Genomic DNA, 27,718 nt, shown 5'->3' on the forward strand with positions numbered 1-27,718 from the left:
TGCTATTCTCTTCACATTCTCTCAAGGTTCATGCTGAACTTGAGCACTTGACTGAGGTCAGGTCCATCAGGTTTCTCCGCTGTTAAGTTAATCATTTCTCCCTTTCTGAACTGTGTTCTGGGAAGGAAGTCTGTGCAGCCAGAACTTCAGAAGTAGGGAGTTCTATCTCTTCCTTTAAGACAGGAGCTCTTCATAAGTTAATATGAATTCTAAAGGGGAGATTTCTCTTGTCATCTGCATTTATTTTATGCAGGAAAGGGCTAAATTCCCAGCCCCTCCCTCCATTTTTGTTGGTGGTGGTGGTGGTTGTCGTGGGGCTTGAACTCTAGGCTGGGCACTGTCGCTCAGCTCTTCAGCTCAAGGTGAATGAACACTCTACCTCTTGAGTCACAGTGCCACTTCTGGTTTTCTAGTGGTTTATTGGAGATCAGAGTCTCATGGACTTTTCTGCCTGGGCTGGCTTTGAACCATGATCCTCTGATCTCAGCCTCCTGGGTAGCTAGGATTATAGATGTGAGCCACCAGTGCCTGGCCCCTCCCTCCATTTTTTTGCTTCACCCCTTTGCTTTTGTACCTCAGCCTACCAGGTTCTTTTGCTTTTTCTTTCCTTTTTTTTTTTTTTTTGGCCGGTCGTGGGGCCTGAACTCTGGGCCTGGGCACTGTCCCTCAGCTCTTCAGCTCAAGGCAAATACTCTACCACTTGAGCCACAGCACCACTTCTGGCTTTTTCCAGTGGTGCAGAGGAATCGAACCCAGGGCCTCATGCATGCAAGGCAAGCACTCTACCACTGAGCCACCTTCACAGCCCCAGGTTCTTTTTCTAACTACCTTTAATGCCCAGCTCTCCCTCTGTAGCTTAGGTCTGGGCCAGGGCCCATTAATTAGTGTGGTAGGCCTGTGTCCCAGGCACAAAGTTTTCTTCCCCATTTCTGGACACCCCTGAGTCCTGGCCTTCACTGCGTTGTCTTGACCAATCCTGAACTGCTTCATATCCTGTTTTCTCATGTGCTTCATTGCCCCACAGGCTTTGAGCTCCCAGAAGGCAGGCTGGGCATTACCTCCCCTGACTCTATTCTCTCCAGTACAACTTGTGCACTCAAGTAAAGGTTGCCCTCCTTGCCCTCAGGGAGCTAATGTGAAAAACAAGGAAACCTACATGCCTGTCTTTGGGAGACAGAGCTGTAGTCAGCATCTTCAGGCTTGTATGGCAAGAAGGCAGGGAGAGGTTAGGTTGTAACTATTGGGTGCCTAAGGGAGAAGGGGGACACCCACCACCTTGGCCCCTCTTGGCCACACCCAGCCTCACCAGACTCCCAGCCCTGGGAACCCAGCTGTGGGTGTTCAGCCAGGCCGTTGGCGGGGCAATTAAAAACAGTGGGTTCCAGTATGGTTAATCACAACAGCATCCACAGAAGCATCTTTCTCTGAGGATCTCCAAACCCTGGCCGAACATGATCTCATTCCTCCTCTGGGGTCTCCCCACCCCTGGAATGCCACCAAGAAACTGGGGCCAGATGGAGAGTAAGGGCAGTGCCAGAAAAGCCCAGGCTACTGCCGCCCACTTGGGCAAGCAGATGAGTGTTCATTCTGGCAAAGAATAGGGACCTTCATTCAATGCACTACACAGGCCAGACTGCAGTGAGTCAAGCTGCACACTCGGTCAGTGAAGGGGCGAGGGCCTGGGCCTGGGCTCTGGCTCCCTCACCCAGCACGACAGGTCCACAAGTATAACCCAGCTGATAGCCTTTAGCATCCTGGATGGGGAAATATCTGGAACTGTAAGGTGGGGGACCTGAGCTTGCTGTGGAGATGTCTCCCTAGAGCAGGTGCCTTTGAGGTGGACTTGGAAGAGTGAGAAGGAAATCCTAAGCCCTTGGAACAGCATGAAAGGAGATGCCAGGAAAAGTTGAGGAGCATGCTCCCAGATGTAGGGCCTTCATTGGTGAGGGCAGTTTTCAGTTTAGAAGACCAGTCTGGCAGGGGAGCAGAGGGGGTGGAGCCAGAAGGAACACTATATCAGAGCCTGCACAGACCCAGGTTGAAGGCACTGAAGTCTTAAGACAGAAGAAAGGAAAATTCAGCCGGGCGCCCGTGGCTCATGCCTGTAATCCTAGCTACTCAGGAGGCTGAGATCTGAGGATCTCAGTTCAAAGCCAGCCCTAGCAGTAAAGTTCGTGAGACTCTTATCTCCAATAAACGGCTAGAAAACCGGAAGTGGCGCTGTGGCTCAAGCGGTAGAGCGCTCGCCTTGAGCTTAAGAGCACAAGGACAGCGCCCAAGCCCAGATTTCAAGCCCCACGACAAAAAAAAGAAAAGAAAGGAAAATTCAAGAATGGGAATAAAAGACCTGAGAGGGAGTGAGGAGGCGCAGGAGTCCACAGTGCACTGCAGGGGAGACACTAGCCATGGCCTGTAGCCTGCCTGCTCTAGAGGTAGGAGTGAAGCTGGTGTCCCATTTCCCTCCCCTTCCCAGCGTGGCGGTCACACATTTCACGGCCTCATTCCTCCCCCTAGAGGCTCCTGAAAGCAGAGCAGTTTCTTCCTAAGTGGCTGAATCATCTCTTGGTCCAGCCCCCAGTTTCAAGACCAAACTGGGCCCATCTCTGACAGCCAGGGAGAAATAGCCATCTCCAGAAGGTGGAGACCATGTTTTGCTTGAGTGCGTGGGGAATCTCACAACTACCTATACTCATGTAGCCAGGGCAGCGGGAATCAAAGTGCACCCTCCATAGTCAGGCCTGCCTGGGTCCTGTTCCCTTCTGGAGTTGTGATCCTGAGCTAGTTTACATTGATAAGCTTCAAGTTCATCTGTAAAATAAAGCAAGGCATCTCAGGCATTCAATCAGTCATGTCATTTGCTATCCAAATCTATTTTGTCTGTGTTGTTTACCTAGTCACACAAGTGAAGATCAACATAAAAGTGATTTAACTACCGTATAGTTCCATACCTATGTGCAATGATTCTATTTCTGTAAATGCTAGGAAACCATTCACCTTCTCAGTATCTCACGTGACCTCCTTTACTTCGGGTACTGAGGAATTCTCTGCTCTACGAGGACCAACCTAGGTTCCCACCCAGGTCACAAAGGGTAGAGGTCCCTCCTTCCTCCTGGCTCTTCATCCCATGGCTGGCTTGCCTCCAGCCTTGCCAACCCAGGGGGCTCAGTCAGGAGGACTGGGAAATATGGACTCTGGGGTCCAGCTGAGGGCGTCCTGTGCAGATAAAGGGTACCAGCAGGAGAAGCTGGCCTGGCACCATCTCTGCACCAGGATCATGACTCTGGGAAAACTGTTTACCAGAGCAGTAGAAGACTTATTTATTTATAGCCTCAGCTGCTCCTTTCCTGCTCAGAAGAGGGGGCAGGGCGGCTCCTAGAGCAAGGGTGCTAGTCAGGTGGAGAAACAAGGTTCTGCCCAGGTGCCACTTGTCCAGACCCCTGGGCCCCTCCTCATGGCAGGGGAGACCTTCCCCTTCACCTCCTCCACACTGCGTGCCCTCCGCCTGCAGCGTGAGTGGCTGGAGTGGGAGGACCGGCGCAGGGCTGCTGCCCAGCAGTGCCGGAGCCACCGGAGCCTCTCCAGTCCCAGGACTCGACTCATGAGGCCTCGCCAGTCCTGCCGAGACCCTGCAGTCCACAATGCCCTGTTCTCGGGTGACCTGCAGCAGGTCCAAGCCCTGTTCCAAGATGAAGAGGCTGCCAACATGATTGTGGAGACTGTGAACAACCAGCTGGCCTGGTCAGCGGAACAGGGTAGGGAGCACCACTGTGGGCAAGGAGTGGAAGGGGGGAGAGTCCAAGCCCCATCCCCTCCCTAAAGACCCTAGACTAAGGCTATCCCTTGCTGCCTCCATCCTAGCTCTCTTGTAAACAGAAGAGAAGGCAGAGTTAGTGGTTTGTATGTCTTCAAAATTACCATTATATTCTTTCAACATGCATACATAACTTGTAAATTTTAATTGACAATTATATACATATATTAATTTCATAGAAAGTTATAGTCTGATATGAATTTTGCTTTTGCTGTATACATTTCTACATGAGCGGGCTGGGAAGGTGGCTCAGTGGTAGAGCGCTTGCCTTGCCTGCATGAGGCCCTGGGTTTGATTCCTCAGCACCACATAAGCAAAAAGAAAAAAGCCAGAAGTGGTGCTGTGGCTCAAGTGGTAGAGCACCAGCCTTGAGCTGAAGAGCTGAGGGGCAGCGCCCAGGCCCAGAGTTCAGGCCCCATGACCGGACCCAAAAAAATAAAACATATCCACATGAGCTTTTCTTTTCCTGAAATTAAATTCTACTAACTCCACATGCAATTTTTAATTTATTTGGTGCTAGGGACTGATCAGTACACCTTCTTCCACTGGACTCCACCCCCAGTGCATAGTTTTTCTCCTTTCATTTTTGTTTTGAGACAGGGTCTTGCTATATAGCCCAGGGTGGTCTTGAACTCAAGGTCTTCCTGCCTTAGTCTCCTGAGTGCTGGGATTTCAGATGTGTACATCAGCCACATGCAATTGTAATAACTTGATTTTTTCCCCCGTATCTTGCATCCTCTGTTTTCCCAGTTTCTAATGGCACCATGTTGCCCCAGGACTGTCCTAGGACTTAGTTCTGTTCTTCAGTTCCAGGCCCACCCATGCAGGACTACCTTCCCACATCCAAGGCCAAGAAGAGCAGAAACCATGTTGGATTCACTCAAAGACCCTGAGTATTCCTTAACTGGATGCACTGCCTTTATTTAGTGGGTCCTTGTGGTTTTATAGAGCCATTTTTATTTTCTTCTATGACACATACTATAGATGGTTTTGTTTTACGCAGTTCTGGGGAACATGCCTTGTTTTATTACAGGTTGATGAACTGTTCTAAAAGGCTGTTTCACTTCACGCTCCCAATTTGGGGCTCGAGTGAACTCTCTCCACAGGTACAGCCTGGCAGTATTTGTGCTTACCAAGCCATGCATGCAGTGGAAAGGCCAGTGGCAGTTGGCAGCTGTAAAACCAGCTGCCACCCCTGCCCTGCCTGCCCTCCAGTCCCACACATCATCCCCAGTGTTGCCTGTTCTCCTCAGGGTTCTGGGTGCTGACACCCAAGACCAAGCAGACGGTACCCCTCACCATCGCTGCAGCCAGAGGCTACAAAGACTGCGCCCGCCACCTGATCATGCAGGGAGCTCAGCTGGACTCCAGGGTTGGGGGCCGCACTGCCTTGCACGAGGCCTGCGCCCAAGCCCAACTTGACTGTGTGAGGCTGCTGCTCACCTTCGGTGCCAAGGCTAATGTGCTGTCAGAGGAGGGCATGACACCCCTGCATCTCTGTACAACTCCGGAGTCCCTGCAGTAGGTGCTCATGGTCTGGGATGCTTTGAGGAGAGCATGCACATGTGTGTGTGTCTGTGTGTGTTTGTGTGTGTTCGTCCAGCTCACACACTCAGAAGGGAGAACTTCATACATTTTTGTGGTTCCTGAAGCACTGTGTTTTTATATGGAGACAAAATTCACTCCATAGATGAGGCTCAGAAAAGTTTGATGAGTCAGAAGTCCTGTGTTATTTGTGTTTGTGGTACTGGGGATGGAACCCAGGTCTTCATACTTGCTAAGCAAGGGCTCTACCACTGAGCTTCTGTGTATCTAATTGCTGTCTCAGATTCCCTGTGAAATCTCTTAGCCAAATTCGTTTGCTTTGAGGTGGATGGGCATCAGAAAGATCTGCCCATGAGTTTTCCAGCCTCAGCATGAGCCTCTATTGTGTCTTCTCTCCCTCCCCCCACTTTTTTATGTTTTTAGTTTTTGTTGTTGGTCTGTGGTGTGTTCCCACTAGTCTGGGAGCTTAAACCCTGTGCATTGTCTGTAAGCTTTTTTGCTCAAAGTTAACACTCTTATCACTTGAGCCACAAATCTACTTCCAACTTTTTTTGTGTGTAGTTAATTGGAGATTAGACATGTGGACTTTCCAGACTGGGCTGGCTTTGAACTGCAATCCTCTCAGCCCCCTGAGTAGCTAGGATTGTATGAGTGAGCCACCCAAACCCAGCTTATTTTATTTTTTTAAGATATTGGGGGGCTGGGAAGGTGGCTCAGTGGTAGAGCGCTAGCCTTGAGCTGAAGAGCTGAGGGACAGCGCCCAGGCCCAGAGTTCAGGCCCCATGACGGGACACCCCCTTAAAAAAAAAAAAAAAAAGATATTGGGTTAGGGCTTGGCACCAGTGGCTCACACCTGTAATCCTAGCTACTCAGGAGGCTGAGATTTGTGATAAAAGTCTATGAGACTCTTATCTCCAATTAACCACCCGAAGATCAGCAGTGGCACTGTGGCTCAAGTGGTAGAGTGCTAGCCTTGATCAGAAGAGCTGAGGGACGTGCCAAGGCCCAGCGGTCAAGCCCTATCAACAAAAAGATTTTGAGCTAGGGTCTCATTATGTAGCCAGGATGACCTAGAACTCACTATCTTCATGTTTCAGCTCCTAAATGCTGAAGTGGCCTGGCGCTCTTGCCTTTTTTTGTGTGTGTGTGTGTGTGTGTGTTGGGGTCTGAACTCTGGGCCTGAGCACTGTCCTTCAGCTCAAGGCTAGCCATCTACCACTTGAGTCGCAGCACCACTTCCCATTTTCTGAGTGGTTTATTGGAGATAAGAATCTCACAGACTTTCCTGCCTAGGCTGGCTTTGATCTTCAATCCTCACATCTCAGCCTCTTGAGTAGCTAAGATTACAGGTGAGTGCCACCAATACCCAGCTGTCATTTTTTTAAAAAAATCATCAATAGTTTCTTGGACTCAGCATAACAGGGTTTCATTTTGGCAAGTGAATAGACGTGGCTGGAAGGTAATGATTCAAGATACTCCATAGCCTATATGCTGGAGACCCCCCCCCCCCAAACCCCCACTAGATCTAGTTTACTGATGGACCCCAAAGTGATCCTTATTTTCCCCTTTCCTCTCCCACTCTGGAGTGATCCAAACTATCAGCTATTTCATGGCGGAGCTCTACTATTTTAATCAGGCATCCAGACCAATTTCTTAAGACTTTTCTGCCAAGATCAGGTCTTGGCCTCATGGATTGCTAGGATTATAGGTGAGCCACCAGCACCCACCCTGCTCATGTTGTTTTTAATTAAGAAGGTCAGTTTCATCATCATTAATCTGGTTCACTGAATGTTTTCTTTACCCCCCCCCCATCCCCCAAGGCAATGCTGCATATTTGCAGCACTAGTATATGCCCTATAATTCTTCCAGGATCTCTGAGACTGAAACATGATCTCTAAAACACTTTTTGGTTTGCTTGGTTTGTGTTCTCACAGGAAAAGTGGAGAAGTCTCTTCCTTTCCCTGAATGATCATGGCTATTCTAAAAGAATGGTCTTCAGGTTTGGGGACAGGAAGACAATAATAGAACTTTTGTTTCTTCTTAGCTCATCGGTTTTAATTTCCTGTGCCTCAGAAGGTACATTCTGTAATTCATAGGGCACAGTGGAGACCACAGACTAAGGAGGGTTTGGAGTGTAGCTCAGAGAAGTGCTCCACCCCCAGCATCATCAAAATAAACCACATTAAATTTATTAAAAACAACAACAAGGGGCTGGGAAGGTGGCTCAGTGGTAGAAGCGCTTGCCTTGCATGCATGAGGCCCTGGGTTCGATTCCTCAGCACCACATAAGCAAAAAAGAAGCCGGAAAGTGGCGCTGTGGCTCAAGTGGTAGAGTGCTAGCCTTGAGCTGAAGAGCTGAGGGACAGCGCCCAGACCCAGAGTTCAGGCCCCATGACTGGACCCCCCCCCCCCCAAAAAAAAAAAATCAATGAGGATTCAGGGCTGACCCTTGGAAGGAGTGAGTCTGATGCAGCTATTTGAACAGCTGTATTTCTGATTGTTGCCTGAGATGTTTCTGGGCGAAGAATGTTTTTCTATCTGCAAATTGAAGCTTTGGGTAGCCCTCCAACTCTGGTGTCTTTGTGATCTGCACAACACCAGGCTGGACCTCAAGGGAGGCAGAGGGGTGGGAAGGAAAGAGGTGGTGGCCACAGGCTGAGGGCCTCTCAGCCCCAGTCTTGGGCCCTCAGGCTCTCCCTGGGGTCTTGCGCCTGTCCCCAGGTGTGCCAAGCTGCTCTTGGAGGCTGGAGTGATGGTGAACTTGGCCGCGAAGGAGAGTGACGTAACGCCCCTGCACGTGGCGGCAGCGCGCGGCCTGGAGCACCACGTGGCCCTCTACCTGGAGCACGGTGCCAACGTGGCCCTGCGCACCAGCCAGGGCGAGACGGCGCTGAACGCGGCGTGTGCGGGGGCTGAGGGCCCGGGTCCCGGCCGGCAGCACGAGGCCACAGCTCGCCGGCTTTTGGAGGCTGGGGCTGATCCTAGGGCAGCCGGGCGCAAGCAGCACACGCCGCTGCACAACGCGTGTGCCAATGGCTGCGGGGGCCTGGCCACGCTGCTGCTGAGCCACGGGGCCCACGCTGGAGCCCGCAACGGGGCAGGCCACACACCCATGGACTGCGCGCTGCAGGCAGTCCAGGACGCCCCAAACTGGGAGCCCGAAGTCCTCTTCGCTGCTCTGCTGGACTATGGGGCCCAGCCTGTGCGCCCTGAGGTACGTCGGAAAGGCCTAAGAAAGGAGATACCTATTGGGTGGGAGAGCCTGGGGAAGGGAAAGGACCAAGGGAACCGAGAGCCCACCATCAGTGGCTAGAGGTGTATCAAGGCCTTGGGGAGAAGGGTACCCAAGGGGGAAGAGCTCCCACATAAACTCTGGAGCCAAGAGGCTTGGGGCGCTCTGGAGATGGGGCCCAACAGTTTGAGACAGAATGACTCAGACTTTTCTTAGTCCCCAGAATGGATGGAGTGAGGGGGCTGAGCTGATTGGGATTGCGGCGCCCCTTAGTTGGCGCTCCTGAGACGCTCTTGATTCTCAGATGCTGAAACACTGTGCCAACTTCCCTCGGGCCCTGGAAGTCCTGCTTAATGCTTATCCTTGCGTCCCATCCTGTGACTCGTGGGTGGAGGCAGTGCTCCCTGAGCTGTGGCAGGTATGTGCACCCTGGGACAGAGAGTTTCCTAAGGGGGAATGAGGAGGAAGGTGGATTAACAGACTTCTCCCTCCAGAGGAGCTTCAGGGAGGAGGCAGAGGAGGCTGGGCGTGGGAGCGGAGGGAACAGGTAGCTTGAAACCCCTGGGGTCCTGGCCTCCGCTCCCAGCAGCACAGGGTGACCTGTAATCCCATACCTGTCCAGTCTCCCTCACCTGCTGCAGCCCATTTAGCAGGCAGCTCTGACTTGGTAGGCACTGTACCAGTACACCTGCTGTGTGAACATAGCTGAGGCCCTTCCCTGAGGTTTGCCTGAGGTTTAGGCCCAATCCAATTACCATGGCAGGGCCTCTAGCTTCGAAGTGGAGTCCCTTCAGAAGGACCAAATACCAGGTGGCTGCATCTTATAAAACCTAAGGATCCCAGCATTGGGTTTGCCCCCAGATGTGGAAGGCAGAGTCAACGGTTTGGGGCTTGACTGACCCTCTTTCCCTCTTGCCCCAGGAACACGAGGCCTTCTACAGCTCAGCTCTGAGCATGATGAACCAGCCTAGACGACTACAGCACCTGGCCCGCCTAGCTGTGCGTGCTCAGTTGGGTAGCCGCTGCCGGCAGGTGGTCACTTGCCTCCCACTGCCCTCAGTCCTCAAGGAGTACCTGCTGCTGCGCGTGGAGGGGCGCATCCAGTGAGCCTTGTGGCAGGCCAGGACAAGTTTTCTCCATTTTCCCCACCACCCCTCTCATGCTAGATTGGATGGCCTTCCTATCCACCCAAGCCACTGGCTTGATGACCTTTGTTGCCTCTCTCCTCTGCTGCCCGTGTAACTTGTTCCACCCATCTACCTGTAGTGGTGCATACCTGCAATACCAGCAACTGTGAGGCAGAGGCAAGAGAATCTTGGGTTCAAGGCCAGCTTGGGCTACATTAAAACAACAAAACAAGCTTCTAGACACTGCCTTCTCCCTTCCAAGGTGCTGTAATCGGCTTTAGCAGGCTGGCCACCAGCTGCTGCCTGTGATGACCTGCTCTCCTTTGCTTCCGTGTTCAAAGGCATAGTTCCCTTGTTGGGTAAGCCCACCTTTTCTTGATCGGGTCAAGTGTGATTTGAACTCAAGACTCAGCACAATCTCTTCCTTTGACAACCATCCTGCAATAGCCTGCCTTTGGCATGGTGCTAATTGAAGTGCCTGTGTCTGCCTGTATGAGGCTAGAGACTGGGGCTGTATTCCTTCAACAAACATCTCTGTAAATCCATGAGTGCTGGGACATTTAGGATGAGTTCTGCTCACCCCTGGGTGCCCATGGTGTCTCAAGTAGAATACTGTACAGTGGTCTTTGAGAACCCATGGCTGTAGGACCAGAACCAACTGCCTCCCCGCATCTTACTTCTTGTTTCCGTCCCAGAGTCTGAAGTACCACCATTCATCTTTAGGAGAAAGCATTTCAGGGCAAGCAAGCTTTATGAATGCAAATAAAGGACTTGTGCACAGAATGGAAGTGTGGCTCATGTTCAGTTTCCCTTTGTGCTCTTCTATAGCTTCCAACTTTTTTTTTTTTTTTTTTTGTTCAGTGGGGCTCAAACTCTGGACCTGGGCACTGCTCATGAGCATTTCAGCTCAAGGCTAGTGCTGTACCACTTTGAGCTACAGCACCACTTCTGGTGGTTTATTGGAGATAAGAGTCTCATGGACTTTCCTGCCAGGGCTGGCTTTGAACTGTGATCCTCAGATCTCAGCCTCCTGAGTAGCTAGGACTACAGGCCTGAGTCACCAGTGCCTGGCTAGCTTCCAACTTTTATGCCCTCAGCAAGTGTTTCTATTACAGGAAAGAAAGTTACAGAATACAAGCCTCCCTGCCCAGCCCCCAGAAACTACTGTAGCAACTGCAGGAGGGAAGAGAAGGGACCAGGCAGCCTGCTGGCCTGTTCTTTTGCTAGGGAATCCTGGACTCTCTACTGTTACCAGCTGGAGTCACCCAGCAGACACAGCAGAGACAGAGATCTGAAGCCTGCTTTACAGCTTCTACACCAGTCTCTCCTCTAGGGACTCCTGTTGGCACAGATCCCCTTTCACCAGCACAAGACAGTCTTTGACCTGGTTCAGCAGAATACCAGCCTCTCCTCACTGAATAAAGTTTGGCTTTAGTTTCACAGAACCAACAGCCTGAGAGAAAAGGAAATCCTCCCTAGTCCCCGGCCAGGTAGGAGCCTCACTCCAGGGGAAAACACAGGACACTTCTACCCCTTCACAGGCAAACTCCAGTCAACCAGCCTTTCTGTTTCAAGATACCTATTTAAATACACAAAAAAAGATACACATGATTAGAATGATTATTTTATGATAGAAACCAATTTTCCAAGGGAGGAAAGTAGGGACAGTGGCTCACGCTGTAATCATAGTGACTTTTGAGGCTGAGATTTGAGAATTGTAATTCTAAGCTCTGGGCAGGAAAGTCCATGAGACTCTTTATCTTCAATTTAAGCACTAAAAAAGCCAGAAGTGCTAGTATTGGGGCTTGAATTCAGGGCCTTGTACTCACTACTTTTTTACTCATAAGCAGGCGCTCCACTGCTTGAACCACAGCTCCACTTCCAGCTCTTTTCTGGTTAATTGGAGATAAAGAGTGAGGATTTTTCTGCTTGGGCTGGCTTCAAACTGTGATCCTCACATCTTACCCTCCTAAGAGCTAAAATTACAGACATGAACTACTGGCACCTGTCTATACAGATTTAGTTAAGGTAGTATCTAGGATTTAGATAATCACCATTATACAGCCATCATATTGCACATAATCATATAAAAATACAAGTTCAATAACTTACAGAAAAGCAAACATTGTATAAACATCATAAAAATAAGTAAGGGAAGACCCATTAAAATACTATGTTGCAGTGGTAGAGTGCTTACCTTGCATGCATGAAGCCCTGGGTTTGATTCCTCAGCACCACATAAGCAGAAAAAGCCAGAAGTGGCACTGTGGCTCAAGTGGTAGAGCACTAGCCTTGAGATGAAGAGCAGAGGGACAGCACTCAGGCCCAGAGTTCAAGCCCCATGAATGACAAAAAAAACAAACAATGTTGCACTGGGTGCCAATGGCTCATGCCTATATCCTAGCTACTCAGAAGGCTGAGATCTGAGGATCATAGTTCAAAGCCAGCCCAGGAAGGAAACTCTTAACTCAGTGAGACTTTTTGTTGTTGTTGTTGTTGGTGGTGGTGGTGGTGGTTGTGGGGCTTGAACTCAGGGCCTGGGCGCTGTCGCTGAGTTCTTTCCCTAGGCTAGCATTCTACCACTTTGAGCCACAGCTCCACTTCTGATTTGCTGGGGGTTAATTGGAGATAAAGCTTTCTGCCTGGGCTGGCTTTGAACTATGATCCTCAGATCTCAGCCTCCTCTGGAGCAGTTAAGATTACAGATGTGAGCCACCAGTGCCTGGTCATTGAAATTCTTATCTATATTTAACCAGAGTCAGAGCTGTGGCTCAAGTGGTAGAGTGTTAGCTTTGAGCAACAAAACAAAAAACAACTTAGTGATAGTGCCTGGGCACTAAATTCAAGCCCCAGGAATGGCACAAAAAAAATACTGTGTTGTACAGCTTAGTGGTATACACTATACCAGAAGCTGAGATGGGAAGATCATTTGAGCTTAGAAGTTAGAAACCAACCTGGGTAATGAAGAAAGATCATCTAAAACCAAATAAAATCATGCTGGGATGCAGCTTAGTGCTAGAGTGTTTCTTGGGCATGTAGACACCATAAACATTTTTTTTTTAAGTACAAAAACAGGTTAAATTAATCTATATTAATTACTCAAATAAATCAGCTGCTCTGGAGGTCACTAGCTAGAAAAGAAGTTGAAGGGAAGAGGCCATAGGATAATTTACTATTTCTTGATCTCAGTGCTAAATACTGTTCACTTGGTGCTAATTACTCCCAAGGTCTTTGCTTCTGTTTTTCCCTTCTGCATCACTTATACTTTAATCAGTAGTTCAACGAAACTCCAAACTCCTACATGTTGTTTTAGAAAAATAATTGCAAAAATATGGATAAGTTCTTGTAGGTTTTTTTTTTCTTTTTTGGTGTTTGTTTGTATCCTAAAACTGCACTGCTTGCTAGGTGTAGCAGAGCACACCTGTAATCCTAGTTGCTCAAGAAGAGGATAGCAGGGCTGGGAAGGTAGCTCAGTGGTAGAGCACTAGCCTTGAATGCTTGAGGCCCTGGGTTTGATTCCTCAGCACCACATAAGCAAAAAGAAAAAAGCCGGAAGTGGTGCTCTAGCTCACGTGGTAGAGTGCTAGCCTTGAGCTGAAGAGCTGAGGGACAGCGCCCAGACCCAGAGTTCAGGCCCCATGACCGGTCCCCCCCCCCCCCCCCCCCCCCCCCCCCCCCCGCCCAAAAAAAAGCCGGAAGTGGCGCAGTGGCTCAAGTGATAGAGGGCTAGCCTTGAGCTGAAAAGCCGAGGGACAGCACCCAGGCCCAGAGTTCAGGCCCCACGACAGGACCCCCTCCCACCCCCCCCCCCAAAAAAAAAAAAAAAAAAAAAAGAAGAGGATAGCGAGTGTGAAGATAGCCCAGGCATTTAGGGAGATCTTGTTTCAAAATAATTTTCTTAGCCAGGCGCCGGTGGCTCACGCCTGTAAGTAAGTAATCCTAGATACTCAGGAGGCTGAGATCTGAGGATTGTGGTTCAAAGCCAGCCGAGGCAGGAAAGTCCGTGAGATTCTTATCTCCAATAAACCACTCAAAAAACGGGAGGTGGCACTGTGGCTCTAGTGGTAGGGCGCTAGCCTTGAGTTGAAGAGCTGAGGGACAGCGCCCAAGTCCAGAGTTCTTGCCCCACGACTGATAACAACAACAACAAAAAGGACTGGGGATGAAGCTCACTGGTAGAGCGCCCTGTGCACCTGACAGAAGTCTCAGGTTCAGTCTCAGTATCAAAGAAAAAGCGCTGAATCTTGAAATGCTTACCCATCCTAATTACCAAGCTTCCACACTACCAGAGCACTGATCTCTGAGCACTGAATAACTTGACTCATCCTTTCTCCCTAACTCATAACCCCTGACTTTTTAGAAGTTAAAAAAAAAAAAAAGCCGGTGGCTCACGCCTGTAATCCTAGCTACTCAGGAGGCTGAGATCTGAGGATCAAAGCCAGGTTCAAAGCCACCTGGGGCAGGAAAGTCCGTGAGACTCATATCTCCAATAAACCACTAGAAAACCAGAAGTGGCGCCGTGGCTCAAGTGGTAGAGTGCTAGCCTTGAGCTGAAGAACTGAGGGACAGTGCCCAGGCCCAGAGTTCAAGCCCCATGACCGACAAAAAAACAAACAAACCAGACTTTACTGATAACACTAACCTGGAGGTCAATCAGTATGCATTGCAGTGCAGCAAGGAATCCCTCAAGCCTAGGAGAAGGGGAGCAAGACGAGAAGACCCAGACTGGAAAATATAAGCTTTACCCTGCACAGTTTGGGCGTCTACAGCCCGGAAAGCCTTCCCTACACCACGCCACGCCCTTCTTCCAAGTAACTCCTCCTCTCTGGATCCTCCTCTAGCCTCCAGTTGCCCAATGGCCACGCCTTCAGCACCAGGAAAGCCAGGATCCCGCCAACAAAACCCGGCCCTTCCTCCTGCTGAGAAACCTGTCCCTTTTATTTAAAGACTACGTTGACGTCATTCCGCTTTACGTAGCTTTGCGTAATCAGTGTACGGCGCTGAGGCGGGACTTCCTGTCTCTGGTTCAACAGCTTCCGGGAGAAGCCGGAAGAGACCGGACCCTGGATAGAATCGGGGACTGCCATCCCCTTTCCCGGACCCTACAGAAAGACGAATCTAGGAGCCGCCCTGGCGACGTCAAAACATTTATCCTGGCCTTGTCAGGTGAGGAATTCCTTCCCTATCCAGGCACAGTACCAGTTTAATCTCCCTTGAATTTCCCATGAGTCCCCGCGTCCTCAGGCCCCGCCCCCAGACCACCAGCCCCGCCCCAAAGTTTGAGGGGTGTAAATGGTTTGTGACCACCCTCTCTCGCCTCTACCCATCCTGGGCGTGGGGAGCTGGGCTTTGGGGGCACGGCAGCTGGGGCTCAGCAGCCCTTCAGCTCGCTGTGTGTGTGGGGTCTCCGTTTCTATTACCGGGGGTATAAGGACCGCCTAGACGTGGAGCCTCCGCGTCATCAAAAGCGGGGCTAGGGACCCCCTCCTTACCGCAGTCAGGGTCCCTCACTGCCTGAGTGGGAAGAAAGCCAGGGCCTCGGGAGACCGGAGCCCTTAGGCCCTGTCCTCCTCTCCCCATGCACAATTCCCAGTGTCTGAACCAGTGGTTTTCGTCTCTTTCCCACAGTTTCCTTTTCTTGTAAATCACGGTTCATGACATTAACCTTACCATCGAGGTTAATTGTGGAGCGATACATAATTGCTCCCATTGTTTATCCAACAATTGCTATGTGCCCAGGCACTGTGCTAATATTTTTGCTCCGATGATTTCACGTCATCTTCAAAACAACCTTTGAGGTAGGTACTATTTTTAATCCCACTTTACTGAAGAGAGCTGAGGCTCTAAGAAAGTCATTGGAGTTGAAGTCACTACTAAGAAGTAAGCCGGGATTATAACATTTTCCTCACTTCAAGGCCAGTCTGTTAAGTAAGGAGGTGGAAACTTCAGTTGTTGATGATACATTCCACAAATCCTCTTTGAGCAACTATTATGGCATTTACTGGGCACCTCAGTACAAAGAGAAATACATGAGTCTTGTGTTCCAGGCTTCTAGTAGAGAGATGGGGACAGGTAGATAAGTATAATGACCATTTTATAGTGCCATGAGAATAGTTTGATGACTATAATCATAGATGGATTTGCCCAGGGACATCTGGGAAAGAAGTAGACTCTCCAAGGGAAAAAGTAAGGTACTATACAAGCAGTAAGCAGTGATCCTTTCTGTCTAATACAGCAAGAGGGGCTGGGAATGTGGCTTAGTGGTAGAGTACTTGCCTAGCATGCGTGACGCCCTGGATTCAATTCCTCAGTACCACATAAACAGAAAAGGCCAGAAGTGACTCTGTGGCTCGAGTGGTAGAACACTAGCCTTGAGCACAGAGTGGCTTAGGGACAGAGCCCAGGCCCTGAGTTCAAGCCCCAAGACTGGGGGGATGGGAGGAGAAAATACAGTGGGGAAAACCATACAGTACCAGGAAAGAAATTGGGTTGAGGACTGGGAGAGCCGATGTAGAATTGTTTCCAAATAGGCTTTACTTGGACAGTGGTTTCTGGCAGTTGTAAGACCTGGGGAACCCAAGAGGGTAAAATGTTTCTAATGTTTGTCTCATGTGGCTCCCCAGGACTTGCCAGAAGGGTTTCAAAGCAGGCAGATATAGTGTCTGCTGGTGACCTGTGTAGAGAGTTGTATGTTTGGGTGATCTGACTCTGCTGTGAATGATAGTTTTGTTTGATTCTTGACACCTAAATTTAGATGTCCCATGAAAGAAAATGAAATGACTCAATCTGGCAGAGGTGGCTGCACAGTGACTCCAAAGGAGGCTTAAGCCAGGTGTGGTTGCTCACCCCTGTAATCCCAGCTAGGAAGGAAGGTTCACGGGACTCATCTCCAGTTAATCACAACACTCTGGAAATGGAGCTGTGCCTCAAGTTGTAGAACATTAGCTTTGAGCACTAAAGCTCAGAGAGAGCACCCAGACCTCCTTCACATTTTTTTTTTTTAAATCGGTCATGGATCTTGAACTCTGGGCCTGGGCACTGTCCCTCAGCTCGTCAGCTCAAGGCTAGCGCTCTACCACTTGAGCCATAACACCACTTCCGGTTTCTGGTGGTTAATTGCAGATGAGTCTCATAGACTTTCTTGCCCTGGCTGGCTTTGAACCGTGATCCTCAGATTTCAGCCTCCTGAGTAGCTAGAATTACAGGCATGAGCCACTGGCACCCAGCTTTTGAGTTATTTTTGAAGCTTTTTTTTTTTTTTCTTTCCATGGCTGAGGACTAAACCCAGGGCCTTGCAAGCGCCAGGTGGGCGCCCTTCCGCTGAGCTAAACCCCCAGCCCCATGACAGTTATTTTTGAAATTAAGAATGCATGTGTCAGTGGGTACCAGTGACTCACACCTGTAATCCTAGCTACTCAGGAGACTGCGATTTGAGGATTGCAGTTGAAGCGAACCCACACAGAAAACTATGAGACTCTCCAAATAACCACCAAAAAGCCAGAAGTGGAGCTGTTGCTTAAGTGGTAGAATGCTAGCCTTGAGCAAAAAAGTCAGGGACAGTTCCCAGGCACTGAATTCAAACCCTAGAACACACACACACAGACACCCCTAAAATAACTATTCAGCCTTTTTGGTCTTTCTGAAACTGCTGTGGAGGCGATTCAAGGGTCATATATGCTTGACCAGGATCAGAAATCCCAAAGAAAGTCTGGAGACAAAGTAGCGTATGTTTTCCTTATCAGCCAAAACACAGCAGTTCCAAGACTATGAGACTTTCCTAATCATCTGTGCTCCTCTATGCACATTTTAGACATGGAACTGGAAAGGTTTGCTGTCCCTTCCCCCAATCAGAGTTTGAACTCAGGGACTCGCACTTGCTCTGTTGCCATTCTACCACTTGAGCCAGGCTTCCAGCCCAGCTTTTTTTCTGGTAATTTTAGATAGGGTCTCAGCATTTTTCTGCCTAGACTGGCCCCTCTGTATCTATCTCCACCTCCTGAGTAGTTACAATTACAGGTGTGAGTCCCTGCTGTCTGCCAAACTTCAGTTTTAAGACAGATGGTAAGGGCAAGTCCTTACCTTAAGGTTGGGGTCTTTAGTTAGGGACATTGATGTCCCTGCAGTAGGACTTGGAACTCCATTTTTTTTTTTTTTTCTAAGCAGGCTCAATTAGAATCTTAAGTAATCTAGAAACCGGTTGTAGCCCCTCAGGTCTGCTGATGCTTGTCCCCTTTGTTCCTGCAGTGTGGACCCAGTCAGCAGCCAGGCTATGGAGCTCTCTGATGTCACCCTCATTGAAGGTGTGGGTAATGAGGTGATGGTGGTTGTAGGCGTGGTCGTGCTGATTCTATCCTTGGTCCTTGCGTGGCTCTCTACCTACGTAGCAGACAGCAATAGCAGCCAGTTCCTGGGCACTATTGTGTCAGCAGGTGACACATCTGTCCTCCACTTGGGGCACGTGGACCAGCTGGTGACAGGCCAAGGCACCCCAGAGCCAAGTGAACTCCCCCATGCATCAGAGGGTAATGATGAGAAGGCTGAAGAGTCTGGAGAAGGCGGGGGAGACTCCACTGCGGAACCAGGAGCTGGAGATGGTATGGAGCCCAGCCTTGAGCATTTCCTTGACATCCAAGGCCTGCCCAAACGACAAGGAATCCTGGAGTGCAGCAGTCCAGATGCCCCACTAAGAGCAGAGGATAGCACCTGCCTCCCCCCCAGCTCCAGCCTCATTAACGTGAGACTCAAATTCCTCAATGACACTGAGGAGGTTGCTGTGGCCAGGCCAGAGGATACTGTGGGCACCCTGAAGAGGTAAGTGGGTTGCAGAGTAGAACACTTGTGCCCTAAGCCTGTAGGCCTTAGTTCTGCAGGCTGGTGCAGGCTTGGGGATTGTAAAGGCAGCCCTGACCAAGGGGAGGTGGGAGACTTCTTTAATAATTCCATCCATCACTTTGTGCCCTCTGTCTTGCCTTCTTGGTCCAGGCCTGTTGTCCCTCATTCTTTTTTTTTTTTTTTTTCCCATTTTTGATCTTGCAGCAAATACTTTCCTGGACAAGAGAGCCAGATGAAACTGATCTACCAGGGCCGCCTGCTCCAGGACCCAGCACGCACATTGCGGTCCCTGAACATTACTGACAACTGTGTTATTCACTGTCACCGCTCACCCTCAGGAGCAGCTGTTCCAGGCCCCTCAGCCTCCTTGGCCCCCTCGGCCACTGAGCCATCCAGCCTTGGTGTCAACGTGGGCAGCCTTATGATGCGTGTGTTTGTGGTGCTCCTGGGTGTGGTCTGGTACTTCCGTATCAATTATCGCCAGTTCTTCACAGCACCTGCCACCGTCTCCCTGGTGGGAGTCACCGTCTTCTTCAGCTTCCTAGTATTTAGGATGTATGGACGATAAGGACATAAGGAGAAAATGAAAGGCATGGTCTTCCTCCTTTATGGCCTCTCCCTTTTCCTGGCCAGAGCTGGGCCCAAAGGCCTGGGAGGGAGATGAAAAGGATGTGGTAGATACCCCATCCATAGGACACAGGAGGCAGGTGGGCCTCCTTTAATGTTCACAGGGGTACAGACATCCCCTCTGTGCAAGCACAACTCAGGTAGACACAAGGATGTCATCTTTTAGAGTCCATTTCAGAGCCAATGGCTAAACTCTGGGAAGTCCGGTCTCTGAGGAATCCCTTTCCCAGCATCCTGCATGTCTGCCCCTTAGCACCCAGGGCCACCTGCCGGGGCAGCCAGCATGACCCCAGCATATTTCTGTAATGTCTCTACTCCCCTTAGCCAAATGCCCATCTTTTGAGGCTGAAATCACATAGGCAGGGATGAAGACTGCCAGTTTTTCTTACACCCAGCCATTGCCATTTCCCTTTACCCTGTAGCAGGAATAGGGTGTTCTCTCAAAGCACTTTGCTTTTTTTTTTTTTTTTTTTTTTAAATAGTCCTTTATAGTGCTCAGTCAAGAAAGGGGTTGGGGCACAAGGCCAACCTCCTAGCATGGGGAGAGGCCAGGCCACAGCTGCTACCCTAGGCCTAAGGCTGCAAGAGTGCTGGCCCTCAGCCAGCATCCTGCCCTGCCCAGCTCCAAGGACGAGCTCTGGGTATGGATCACTCAGCTCTAGGCCCTTGCCTCTAGGGCTCATGGATGGTGGGTCAGCATCTGTGACTGAATAAAGTTCCATTTTGTGGCTGTGAAGCCTCCTGTGACATTACAAGAATGGCTTTGCTCTGCCCCCAGCAACATGGCAAGGAGGGTGGGTAGGCCAGGCTACCAACGGGAGATGCAGTTTATTTACACCAGCAGCCATGGGGGCAGAGGGAATACACAGCGTTTACAAAGTTAGCTACCTGTACAGGATGGATTACATATGCAAAAATAAAAATCTCAAGACCACAGGACAGCGTGAGCCCCACCCCCCTCCCCCAATGACCCCAGCATGCGGTAATGCCAGGCGGGTGGCCCCTGGGCATGCGGGGGGGAGTGATGCATGGAAGGAAAAGCCACCGGCCATGGAAATTAGTACAGACCCCCCCACACACACTCAGACACATGATAGGATACAGGGTGGACGACACCTAGCTGGGGTGGGGAGGATGGGAATTGAAACCCACACAGCCTGCTGTTAGAGGGAGTGGGGAGCTCCCAGCCCCTGTTCAACTACACGGTAGGGAGGGGGCACTCTCCCCAGAAGGAAAGGGTCCCTCAGGGTCCCTGCTGGACCAAGCCCATCTCTTACCCAGCCTGGGCAGGGGGCTCTGCCCTGAGGGTGGGTCAAGGGACAATGGGGGAAGTTTATGACAAACCAGTTCCCAAACTACTCCTCTTTTCTCCCTCCACCATACAGAAGGTCAAAAGGGAGAGGCCAGAGAAAGGGTGAGTTAGGGCCTGAGCTGCAGCTGCCTCTCAGAAGGGAGAGTGGCCCCTGGCCTCCCTCCCCTCCCCTTCAGTAGACTCCAAGCATGTGCAGAAGCCCACTGGAGGCTCGCTGATATCCTCCTCTCCCTCTGGCTTCCCCTTTGAGGGAGAAGGCTGTGGAGGGCCAAGAACTGAGGAGCCCAAGCCCCAGGATTTATTCTAACTCTTGCCAAAACTGGTTTGGCTTTTTGAAAAATAATCACAATGCTTGGGTTAAAAACCAATTTGTAACCAGGCATCAACCACAATCCGAATGACCCCAAGGGGAGACTGGGGTTCCAGACAGGGTACTGCGAGCCCTATCTCTGTTGTTCCCTTAACCCTTTAGGGTCCCTAACCCAAATCAGTCCAACCAGTCCTGGGTACTAGCTACCCAAATGTGGGAGTGGCTCCTCCTGAGTGGAGGACAGGGGACATGGCCAGCAAGTGCCAGAGAACTCAGCTCAAGGTCAACTTCAACCCCTGTCAGCTCTGTTTCCAGCCCTGACTGCAACTGCATTCAGCCCTCCAGCTTGGCTGGGGGTGGGGTGCAGTGGGTGGGTGTGGCCTTGCCTGTGTGGAGGTGGCCAGTACATCTCTTCAGGATGTACGCCAGGCAGGTGGGTACCCTGGCATGACAGCCCCTCAGGGCACTGGAACCCCTTCCCCCTCCACTGACAACCCAGGGCACAGAACCCACCCTCTCTTCCCATCCTGGCAAAGGGGGAGAGGCACAAGATTAGGATTTTCCTCAGAGCCCCAAACCACAAGTACAGGAATAAATAACTTAAGAGCGGCGAAGGAGAAGGAAACAGGGCAGGATTTGGAGGTGGGAGCATTGAGAGGAACTGAAGCTGGTCAAGGTGAAGGGGTGGCAAGCAGCAGCTGGGAACTCGGGCTGCCCCAGCAGGGCAGGGCGGTGGGGCAGGGCAGGCAGGAGGAATATGGGGCCACCCCAGGAGGGTGAGGCTGGGCCCCTTCCTGGGGCAGGGAATGAGGTAAGAAAACATTTCAAATAAAGCAGCACCGTTCCCTCTCACCTTGGGGCCCCACTCCTCGCCAGCCCTGGTTCAGGGAGGGGGGAGTCATTTTGATCTGCAGCTCCCTCTTCCTACCCTCCCCATTCCTTGAAGCTGTAGAGGCTGGAGGCCCTTTCCTGGCACCCAACAACAAAAGGACAGCTCCTGCTGCCAAGGAGGTCCCTGGGACTGAGGGGAAAGGGCTGCCCCTCTAAGGGGCAGGGAAGGCGGCGGCAGTTCTGGACGCCTACCTCAGCAGACAGCACTCTGTGTCTGCCAACCCCTGGGACTGGGGGCATGAGGACTGCACACAGACAGGACATGCACAGCCCCGCCCCTCAGCTCCAAGCACCGGACCCATTCACATTGCTGAGGGCAGCCAGGGGAGGCCCCCTCCAGGCTCAGCTTCCAACCCACAGCCTCCAGGGTAGCCACAATGCCCCTCGGCAGGGCTTAGTCCAGTTCCTGGGGTGGGAGGCAGGCAGTGCCCTGGCACAGTGCCCAGGTCAGGCCCCTGGCCTAGCTGGACATCCAGTAACTCACAGAATAAATAGGAAAACTGCCTCCCCACCAAACTTATGTCCAAGGCATAATGTCCAGGTCTGAGTCCTGCATGCCGAGGGGTCGTGCTCCATTGCAGAGGACCCTGCGCCCCCCAGGGGCGCATAACTGGATCCTCTGCCTGCCTGGCTCACCAAGCTTCCCAAGCCCAAACCCCCAGTAGCCGTCCATATGCCAGGCTATGCCACCTGGGTGGGGGTTGGGAGAGGGCTCTGCTCAGCCAAAGGCTATCCCTTGCACCCAAGTCAGTTGATGTCATCATAGATGCTGGGCGTTGGAGGAGCCGGTGGCTTTGGCTTCTTTTTCTTGTTGGAGCCCAAGTTGGAGGCAGTCCCTACCAGGCTCAGATGGGATTTCTTTTTCTTGGTTTTCCGTGACTCGGAGCTGTTGGTACCTACAAAGGAAGAGGTACAAGAGATGGGGTAGGGCGTGGCAAGAGAGTAGGGTAGAGCCCCCCATGCCTTTGGACAGAAAGCCCCTGGGATTCAACTGTACACATACCTAGACCCCATCCCTGATTCTCACTCGTCTTGGAAGAGCCTGAATCAGAGGGTGAGAGATCAGAGGAGCCGTCCCACTGAAGTCGGCTGATCAGGGCTTGGCTATCAGTCATGTCAAAGCTGTCGTTATCCAGAGAGCTTTCGACCTCTGGAAGGACTCTGGAAATGAGAGGGGCAAAGAAGAGCTTTAGGGATTCTATACCATCAGCATTCTAAAACATCAAAATCCACCACATATGGGGTTCTTACGCTGAGGGCCCAAGGAAATAAATCCGCACGGTTCGCCTCTGCTCATCTGTGTGCTGAGGGCAGCGCAGGGACCTGGTGGGGGGACACAATTGTTACACCTGGGGTAAGGAAGGGAAGGACCTGAGCAATTAAGGTAGAGGTCTTCCCCTTCAAAGACTGAAAGGAAGGGCAGAGCCTCAGTGCTCAAATCCAGAGGTACTCCCAACCCGTGTGCAGGAAGGTCCCCAGTGCCCTTTTCTTGGTTCTGTGCTCACCTTGTGCACATCTTCTTGGTGTGTTCAGAAATCACCCCACATTGCTGTAAGAGGAATATAAGCTGAAAAGACTGTCAGAGGGGAACCTATTCTAGACACTAGTCTTCCTTCTATACCAAGGCTAGACTGTACAAGCAGAAATATTCCCCCACCACCCACCCACTGGGAAGGGTACAACAGACAGGCCAGCAAACCGATTTCCAGAGACTAGAACTCTATGGGGCCACCTGCTATGCCACCTAGCCTTCTCTAGAGCCTGTGACTCCAGACCACTCCAAGGGACCCCTGCCCTAGTTCCTCACCGTGGTGAGCAGGCTACGTAGCTCCTCTGGCCCCAGGGTCTCATAGCTGATCCCAGATGAGTTGCTATACTGTGAGAGAACCAGAAGTACAGGTCAGAAAGGAAAAAACAGGCAGACAAAAAAGGGGGTGTGAAGGTGGAAGTGGAAAATTAGTCCCTCATCCCTGCTTCCATGAGAGTTGTTTTCCAAGTGAGTCCTTTCAACCCACCTGCACACCAGTGAGAATGTAGGATCCAGAAAGAATATAAATACACGAGACCCAAAGAGCCCAAGTATTGTTTCTAGCTGTCAGCATTCTGACCTTAGGAGTCCAAATCCCAGCCACCTCCCAGTGAGAATGGACATTAAGAGGGGCGGCATCTAACTCACCTTAAAAGGATCCGAATTGCTAAGTTCCCCTGAAGAAGAAAAAAGAAGGGGAAGGGTGTTTGATGCAGAGGTACAGACAGAGAACCCTGAAAATAACCAGAGAGGAAGTGGGGGTGACAGAAGGATCACAGGCCCTCCCTTACATCCCATCCCAGCTCCTGCTCTACTCCCCACACCCCACCCCCACCCTCCCAAGAGCCCCTGAAGACAAGCTAGCAAGCAGCACCCTTGTTGCTCCAGACTCACTTACCATTTTTATGTTTTAAAGACTTGGATCTTCGAGGGGAATTGGGGTTCTGGAATGGGAGATACCATAGCTTTGGGGAAAGGGCAACGATAAGGGGAAGCCGAGAACCCAGGGAAGGAAAAAAGATTTGACAAAGAAACATCCTCAAATTCCTCCTTTTCCTCCCCAGTAAGAGGCCTGTCTGCCTACGTTTCCTCCCCAACATCCCCCCAAGGCCTCTGAAACTCCCCTTCCCACCACACGCTCTCATCCCCAAACCCACAGAACCCCTACTCCATGACCTCAGACTTGAGTCAAGACACCCGAGGACTCCCTGCCCAAAGGGGAGGGCAATCTGTCCTTCACCCAAACTTCCCGAATGCTCATCCCAGCTCTCACCTTGTCTGATTTTCTCTTCTTGGCTATGGGAGATAAAAGGATAAAGAACAGGGTTACTTTTAAGGCCTCAATCTAAGGACACTCAAAGAAAAGTACAAAACTACATTTTTCCTCCCCTTAGTGCCAGCCAAAAATATTTTTTTTTGGTTGGCTGGTTATGAGGCTTCAACTCAGGACCGAGGCACTATCGCCAAGCTTTTTACTCAGGGCTAGTCCTTTACTACTATGAGCCACAGCTCCACTTTCAGTTTTCTGGTGGTTAACTAGAGATAAAAGTGCCTCCCACTTTCCTGCCCAGGCGGCTTTGACCCTTGATCCTCAGATCTCAGCCTCCTGAGTAGGTAGGATCAGACAAGAGCCTCCAAGCACCCAGCTATTGCGAACAATGTGACCAATGCATACCCAGTTCCTGCCTGTCCACCTCAACCCAGTGTCTTTCCCAAAGTTCCCCAGATCCCAAAACACCTTTCTTCTCTGAGCCATAGGACCAGTCGTTGTCATTGATGTCATCATTGTCCTCTTGGTCACTCTCAGACTTGTTCATATTGTTGCTATTGGCAATCCTGCCAATGGATGGAAAGAGAAAGAATCAACACTACCAGCTCTGTCTGCCTCCAACTTCAGAGGCATAGTGGAATATTTGGGGCCCAGTACAACTCCCCCCTCTGTACCCTACAAGTGCCCCCAGTGGACTACTCCATGGTACAGACTGCAAAATGTGTAGGTTTGGTACTGCCAGGGAAGAGTCCCTCACCGGCGGTTGGCGATTCGGCTGCTGTTCCGACCCATTCCCAGGCACTTCTCCAGATGGGGAGCGAAGCGGGAGGCAGCGATGCTGCGGCTACAATTGGGGCAAACACACTCTTTGCTCTTCCACTGGTTGAACACCTGTCCAAAGATGTCTAATCCGGGCTGGTCCACGATCTCTGGGGACAGGAGAGGCTGGTGATCAGGGCAGGCAAGGAACCCTCACCTCTTCTTCCCACATATGGTCTCATAGCCTTGTCAAACCCCCTGCCTAAGCTCACAGGAGCTCCAGGCTCTGCATCTAGGACGGTTTCCAGAGAGGATCTCTATATAAGTGCTCCCCAGGCAGGGCCAACACTGCTTTCCTTCCACCTGAAGCTCACCAAAATCCTTCATGCTTTCAGGGTCCGTATCATCCAGGAAGAAGTAGCCACACTTGACAGCCCGGTGAACCTCAAAGCAGAATCCCAAACAAGAATCCTCCACCAGGTCTGCGTATATCTCCTGAGCGATGGCCTGGGCCCCAGAGGAGAACATCCACGGTCACGAGAGTTACAGCCCTCTGGACTGACAGCAACTCTCACCAACAGACCTCCTGGCCAAACATCATGCTTTCTTTGCCATTTTCCCCATCTTGTCTTGGAATTCTTTCTTCCTGGATCCTTGGACCTTCAGTGGCTATTCCGTTTAAGGAACAAGGCTGACTACCCAAATTCCTCTTTGGCTCAGTTGCCAGATATAGCGACGTAGAGACGTCAAGAGAAAGAACTCGAGGCACACGTGGGGGAGCCCTCACCTCTAGTTTGCTGTTATCCAGGCCAGACAAAGACATTTCCTCCATTTTCATTTGTAAACTCTTGTGGAGACGGCGCTCTGACTGCTCATAGCACAGCGGGCGGCAACACGGCTGCACATATGGGGGCGGGGGTGTTGGTGTGAGTCCAAGGTACCTCTGAAGACTGCCACCTCCCCTCCCCACCTCGCTGCCCAGAGCCTAATCTTGGCATCAAGCTATCTCCCTCCCCAAGGCCCAGGCTCACTAAGTCTGCATAGTCCTAAGGGGCCTGAAACCCAGAGGTGGCCTAGTCCTTTCCAGGCCTGTGCTCAGGACCTGGACTCTATTGCCAATCAGAGTCTGGGTCTCTAGGAGGCAGCAGCTCACCCCAGGTCCCCAAAACTCAAACCCCTCTCTGATACCCATGGTGCAATGCAGCAGGGGGAGGAGAAGGAACTCCAAGGCCTCAAAGCAAACCCACAGGGTGTGGCAAAGAACTGCACAGACTCCTGAAGACACCCCCCCCTTCCCTAAAGGCTCTCCTCAGTCACCTCTGCTTTCCGCCAGGATGTCCACTTGGGGGGGTACTGCTACCAGAAGTAGGAATGGTCCTAGGACCCTACCACCTTCACCCCACTCGCTCTTCCCTTGAAATCAGCCTCCCACTCCAGAGAGGAAGAGAGCCCACAGAAACCTACAGCCCAAGGGGGCATTTCCAATCACCCCTCGCAGGGGCGGGGGTGAGCCCCGTGGGAAGCACGTGGGGAGTGGGCGCTCCCCATACCTGTTCTCTTCCATAACCCTCTCCCTCCCTCAGGACCGGCCCGGAAGTCTCTCCAAGAGCCCCAAAGTCCCCCAAACCCCCAACACGGAATGCAGAAAGAGCGCCCACAGTCCGGGGCTTCCTCTGAACGGTGGGTACGAGTTTAGGGAGCTGCCGGCCTACAGTGGGGTGGGGACTGACAAACGAGCCAGGGGCACTGGGCAGCGAAGGAGGCCGGGCCGCCGCTCTTCCCCCGTCCCTGCGGCACTGCTGCTGCATCATACCGACTGGGGGGAGGAGAGCCGAGCCGCTCGAGGCCGGCGCCGGGCCGGGACAGCCCGACCCTCAGAGAGTGGAAAGAGTGGGACGTGTCCCGGCCCCTCTCGGTCCTCGCCGGCCGACACTCCCGGCCGGCCGGGGAGAGGAGTCCGGGAGGGTGTCTCTATTGTCCCGGGGGCTGGGGCCTGGCTCCCTAACAAAGGCCCTGCGCCCCCTCCCCGGCCGGCCCTGCCCCGCCCAAGGGGGACCCAGCCAGGGGGAAGAGCAGGGGGCCCGGACCGGGCCGGGCAGCCGGGGGAAGCCGGGCGTTTCCGCGTCGGCCCGGGGGGAGGGGAAGGGGCGCTGACCCAGACCTGGGGGGAGGGGGCCCAAGCCCCGCCTCGGGCCCCGCCCCCCGCCCCCCGCAGGCCCCTCCCCCGTCCCCGTCTCCGTTCCATACTCACCCCGCCCGGGGGGCCGCGCCGGGGCCCGGCGGCCTCTCAGGGCCGCGTCCTCCGGCGGCGGCGGCGGCGGCGGCTGCTCCGGAGCCCCATGTCCGTCGGTCCGTCCTCGCCTCTCCCCGGGGCCCAAGGCCCGGGGCCGGGGGGTCGAGCCGCCCCCCCGCCTCGCCGCCTCACCGGGCGGCCATGGCCCCTTCCCCTCCCTTCTCGTCCCGTCGCCGCCTCC

The 27,718-nt window shown here is 52.0% G+C and overlaps 3 protein-coding genes across 8 annotated transcripts; 2 read left to right on the top strand and 1 right to left on the bottom strand.

Moving 5' to 3' along the window:
* The first annotated feature begins 3,451 nt into the window (after positions 1-3,451).
* On the top strand, positions 3,452-9,704 carry Asb16 (ankyrin repeat and SOCS box containing 16). Its single transcript, XM_042674032.1, has 5 exons — positions 3,452-3,752; positions 5,065-5,332; positions 8,078-8,570; positions 8,893-9,006; positions 9,510-9,704. The coding sequence occupies exons 1-5, from the start codon at positions 3,452-3,454 to the stop codon at positions 9,693-9,695; spliced, it is 1,362 nt and encodes a 453-aa protein (XP_042529966.1). The 3' UTR covers positions 9,696-9,704.
* A 5,060-nt stretch (positions 9,705-14,764) lies between these two features.
* Tmub2 (transmembrane and ubiquitin like domain containing 2) lies at positions 14,765-19,910 on the top strand. 3 transcript variants are annotated; one of them, XM_042671492.1, is made up of 4 exons: positions 14,765-14,881; positions 15,344-15,513; positions 17,960-18,526; positions 18,752-19,910. In XM_042671492.1, the coding sequence occupies exons 3-4, from the start codon at positions 17,985-17,987 to the stop codon at positions 19,113-19,115; spliced, it is 906 nt and encodes a 301-aa protein (XP_042527426.1). In that variant the 5' UTR covers positions 14,765-14,881; positions 15,344-15,513; positions 17,960-17,984; the 3' UTR covers positions 19,116-19,910. The 3 variants fall into 3 exon arrangements, with proteins under 3 accessions (XP_042527426.1, XP_042527433.1, XP_042527425.1); XM_042671499.1 differs by lacking the exon at positions 15,344-15,513 and having other exon boundaries at positions 17,960-18,015; positions 18,145-18,526; XM_042671491.1 differs by lacking the exon at positions 15,344-15,513.
* Positions 19,911-19,983: 73 nt separating this feature from the next.
* Positions 19,984-27,520, bottom strand: Atxn7l3 (ataxin 7 like 3). Of its 4 annotated transcripts, XM_042671488.1 has the most exons (13): positions 27,496-27,520; positions 26,032-26,142; positions 25,619-25,751; positions 25,243-25,414; positions 24,954-25,051; positions 24,489-24,511; positions 24,114-24,180; positions 23,864-23,949; positions 23,495-23,563; positions 23,193-23,236; positions 22,939-23,010; positions 22,691-22,848; positions 19,984-22,583 (listed from the first exon to the last, which is right to left on the bottom strand). In XM_042671488.1, exons 2-13 carry the CDS (start codon positions 26,080-26,082, stop codon positions 22,435-22,437), a joined length of 1,122 nt encoding a protein of 373 aa, XP_042527422.1. In that variant the 5' UTR covers positions 26,083-26,142; positions 27,496-27,520; the 3' UTR covers positions 19,984-22,434. The 4 variants fall into 4 exon arrangements, with proteins under 4 accessions (XP_042527422.1, XP_042527415.1, XP_042527399.1 ...); XM_042671481.1 differs by lacking the exon at positions 27,496-27,520 and having other exon boundaries at positions 23,864-23,892; positions 24,114-24,159; XM_042671465.1 differs by lacking the exon at positions 27,496-27,520 and having other exon boundaries at positions 24,114-24,159.
* Positions 27,521-27,718: the final 198 nt, after the last annotated feature.

Source organism: Dipodomys spectabilis, unplaced genomic scaffold (assembly GCF_019054845.1).
Source record: "Dipodomys spectabilis isolate Male_0828 unplaced genomic scaffold, ASM1905484v1 ptg000018l, whole genome shotgun sequence".
NCBI classification, from domain to species: domain Eukaryota; kingdom Metazoa; phylum Chordata; class Mammalia; order Rodentia; family Heteromyidae; genus Dipodomys; species Dipodomys spectabilis.

Coding starts and splice junctions, on each gene's coding strand:
- Asb16 (XM_042674032.1), top strand. CDS start 3,452: ATGGCAGGGGAGACCTTCCCCTTCACCTCCTCCACACTGCGTGCCCTC. Junction 5,333..8,077: donor ACAACTCCGGAGTCCCTGCA/GTAGGTGCTCAT, acceptor GCCTGTCCCCAG/GTGTGCCAAGCTGCTCTTGG. Junction 9,007..9,509: donor TGCTCCCTGAGCTGTGGCAG/GTATGTGCACCC, acceptor CTCTTGCCCCAG/GAACACGAGGCCTTCTACAG.
- Tmub2 (XM_042671492.1), top strand. CDS start 17,985: ATGGAGCTCTCTGATGTCACCCTCATTGAAGGTGTGGGTAATGAGGTG. Junction 18,527..18,751: donor ACTGTGGGCACCCTGAAGAG/GTAAGTGGGTTG, acceptor TTGATCTTGCAG/CAAATACTTTCCTGGACAAG.
- Atxn7l3 (XM_042671488.1), bottom strand. CDS start 26,082: ATGAAAATGGAGGAAATGTCTTTGTCTGGCCTGGATAACAGCAAACTA. Junction 23,011..23,192: donor ACCAAGAAGATGTGCACAAG/GTGAGCACAGAA, acceptor TCCCCCCACCAG/GTCCCTGCGCTGCCCTCAGC. Junction 22,849..22,938: donor TATTTCCTTGGGCCCTCAGC/GTAAGAACCCCA, acceptor TCTCATTTCCAG/AGTCCTTCCAGAGGTCGAAA.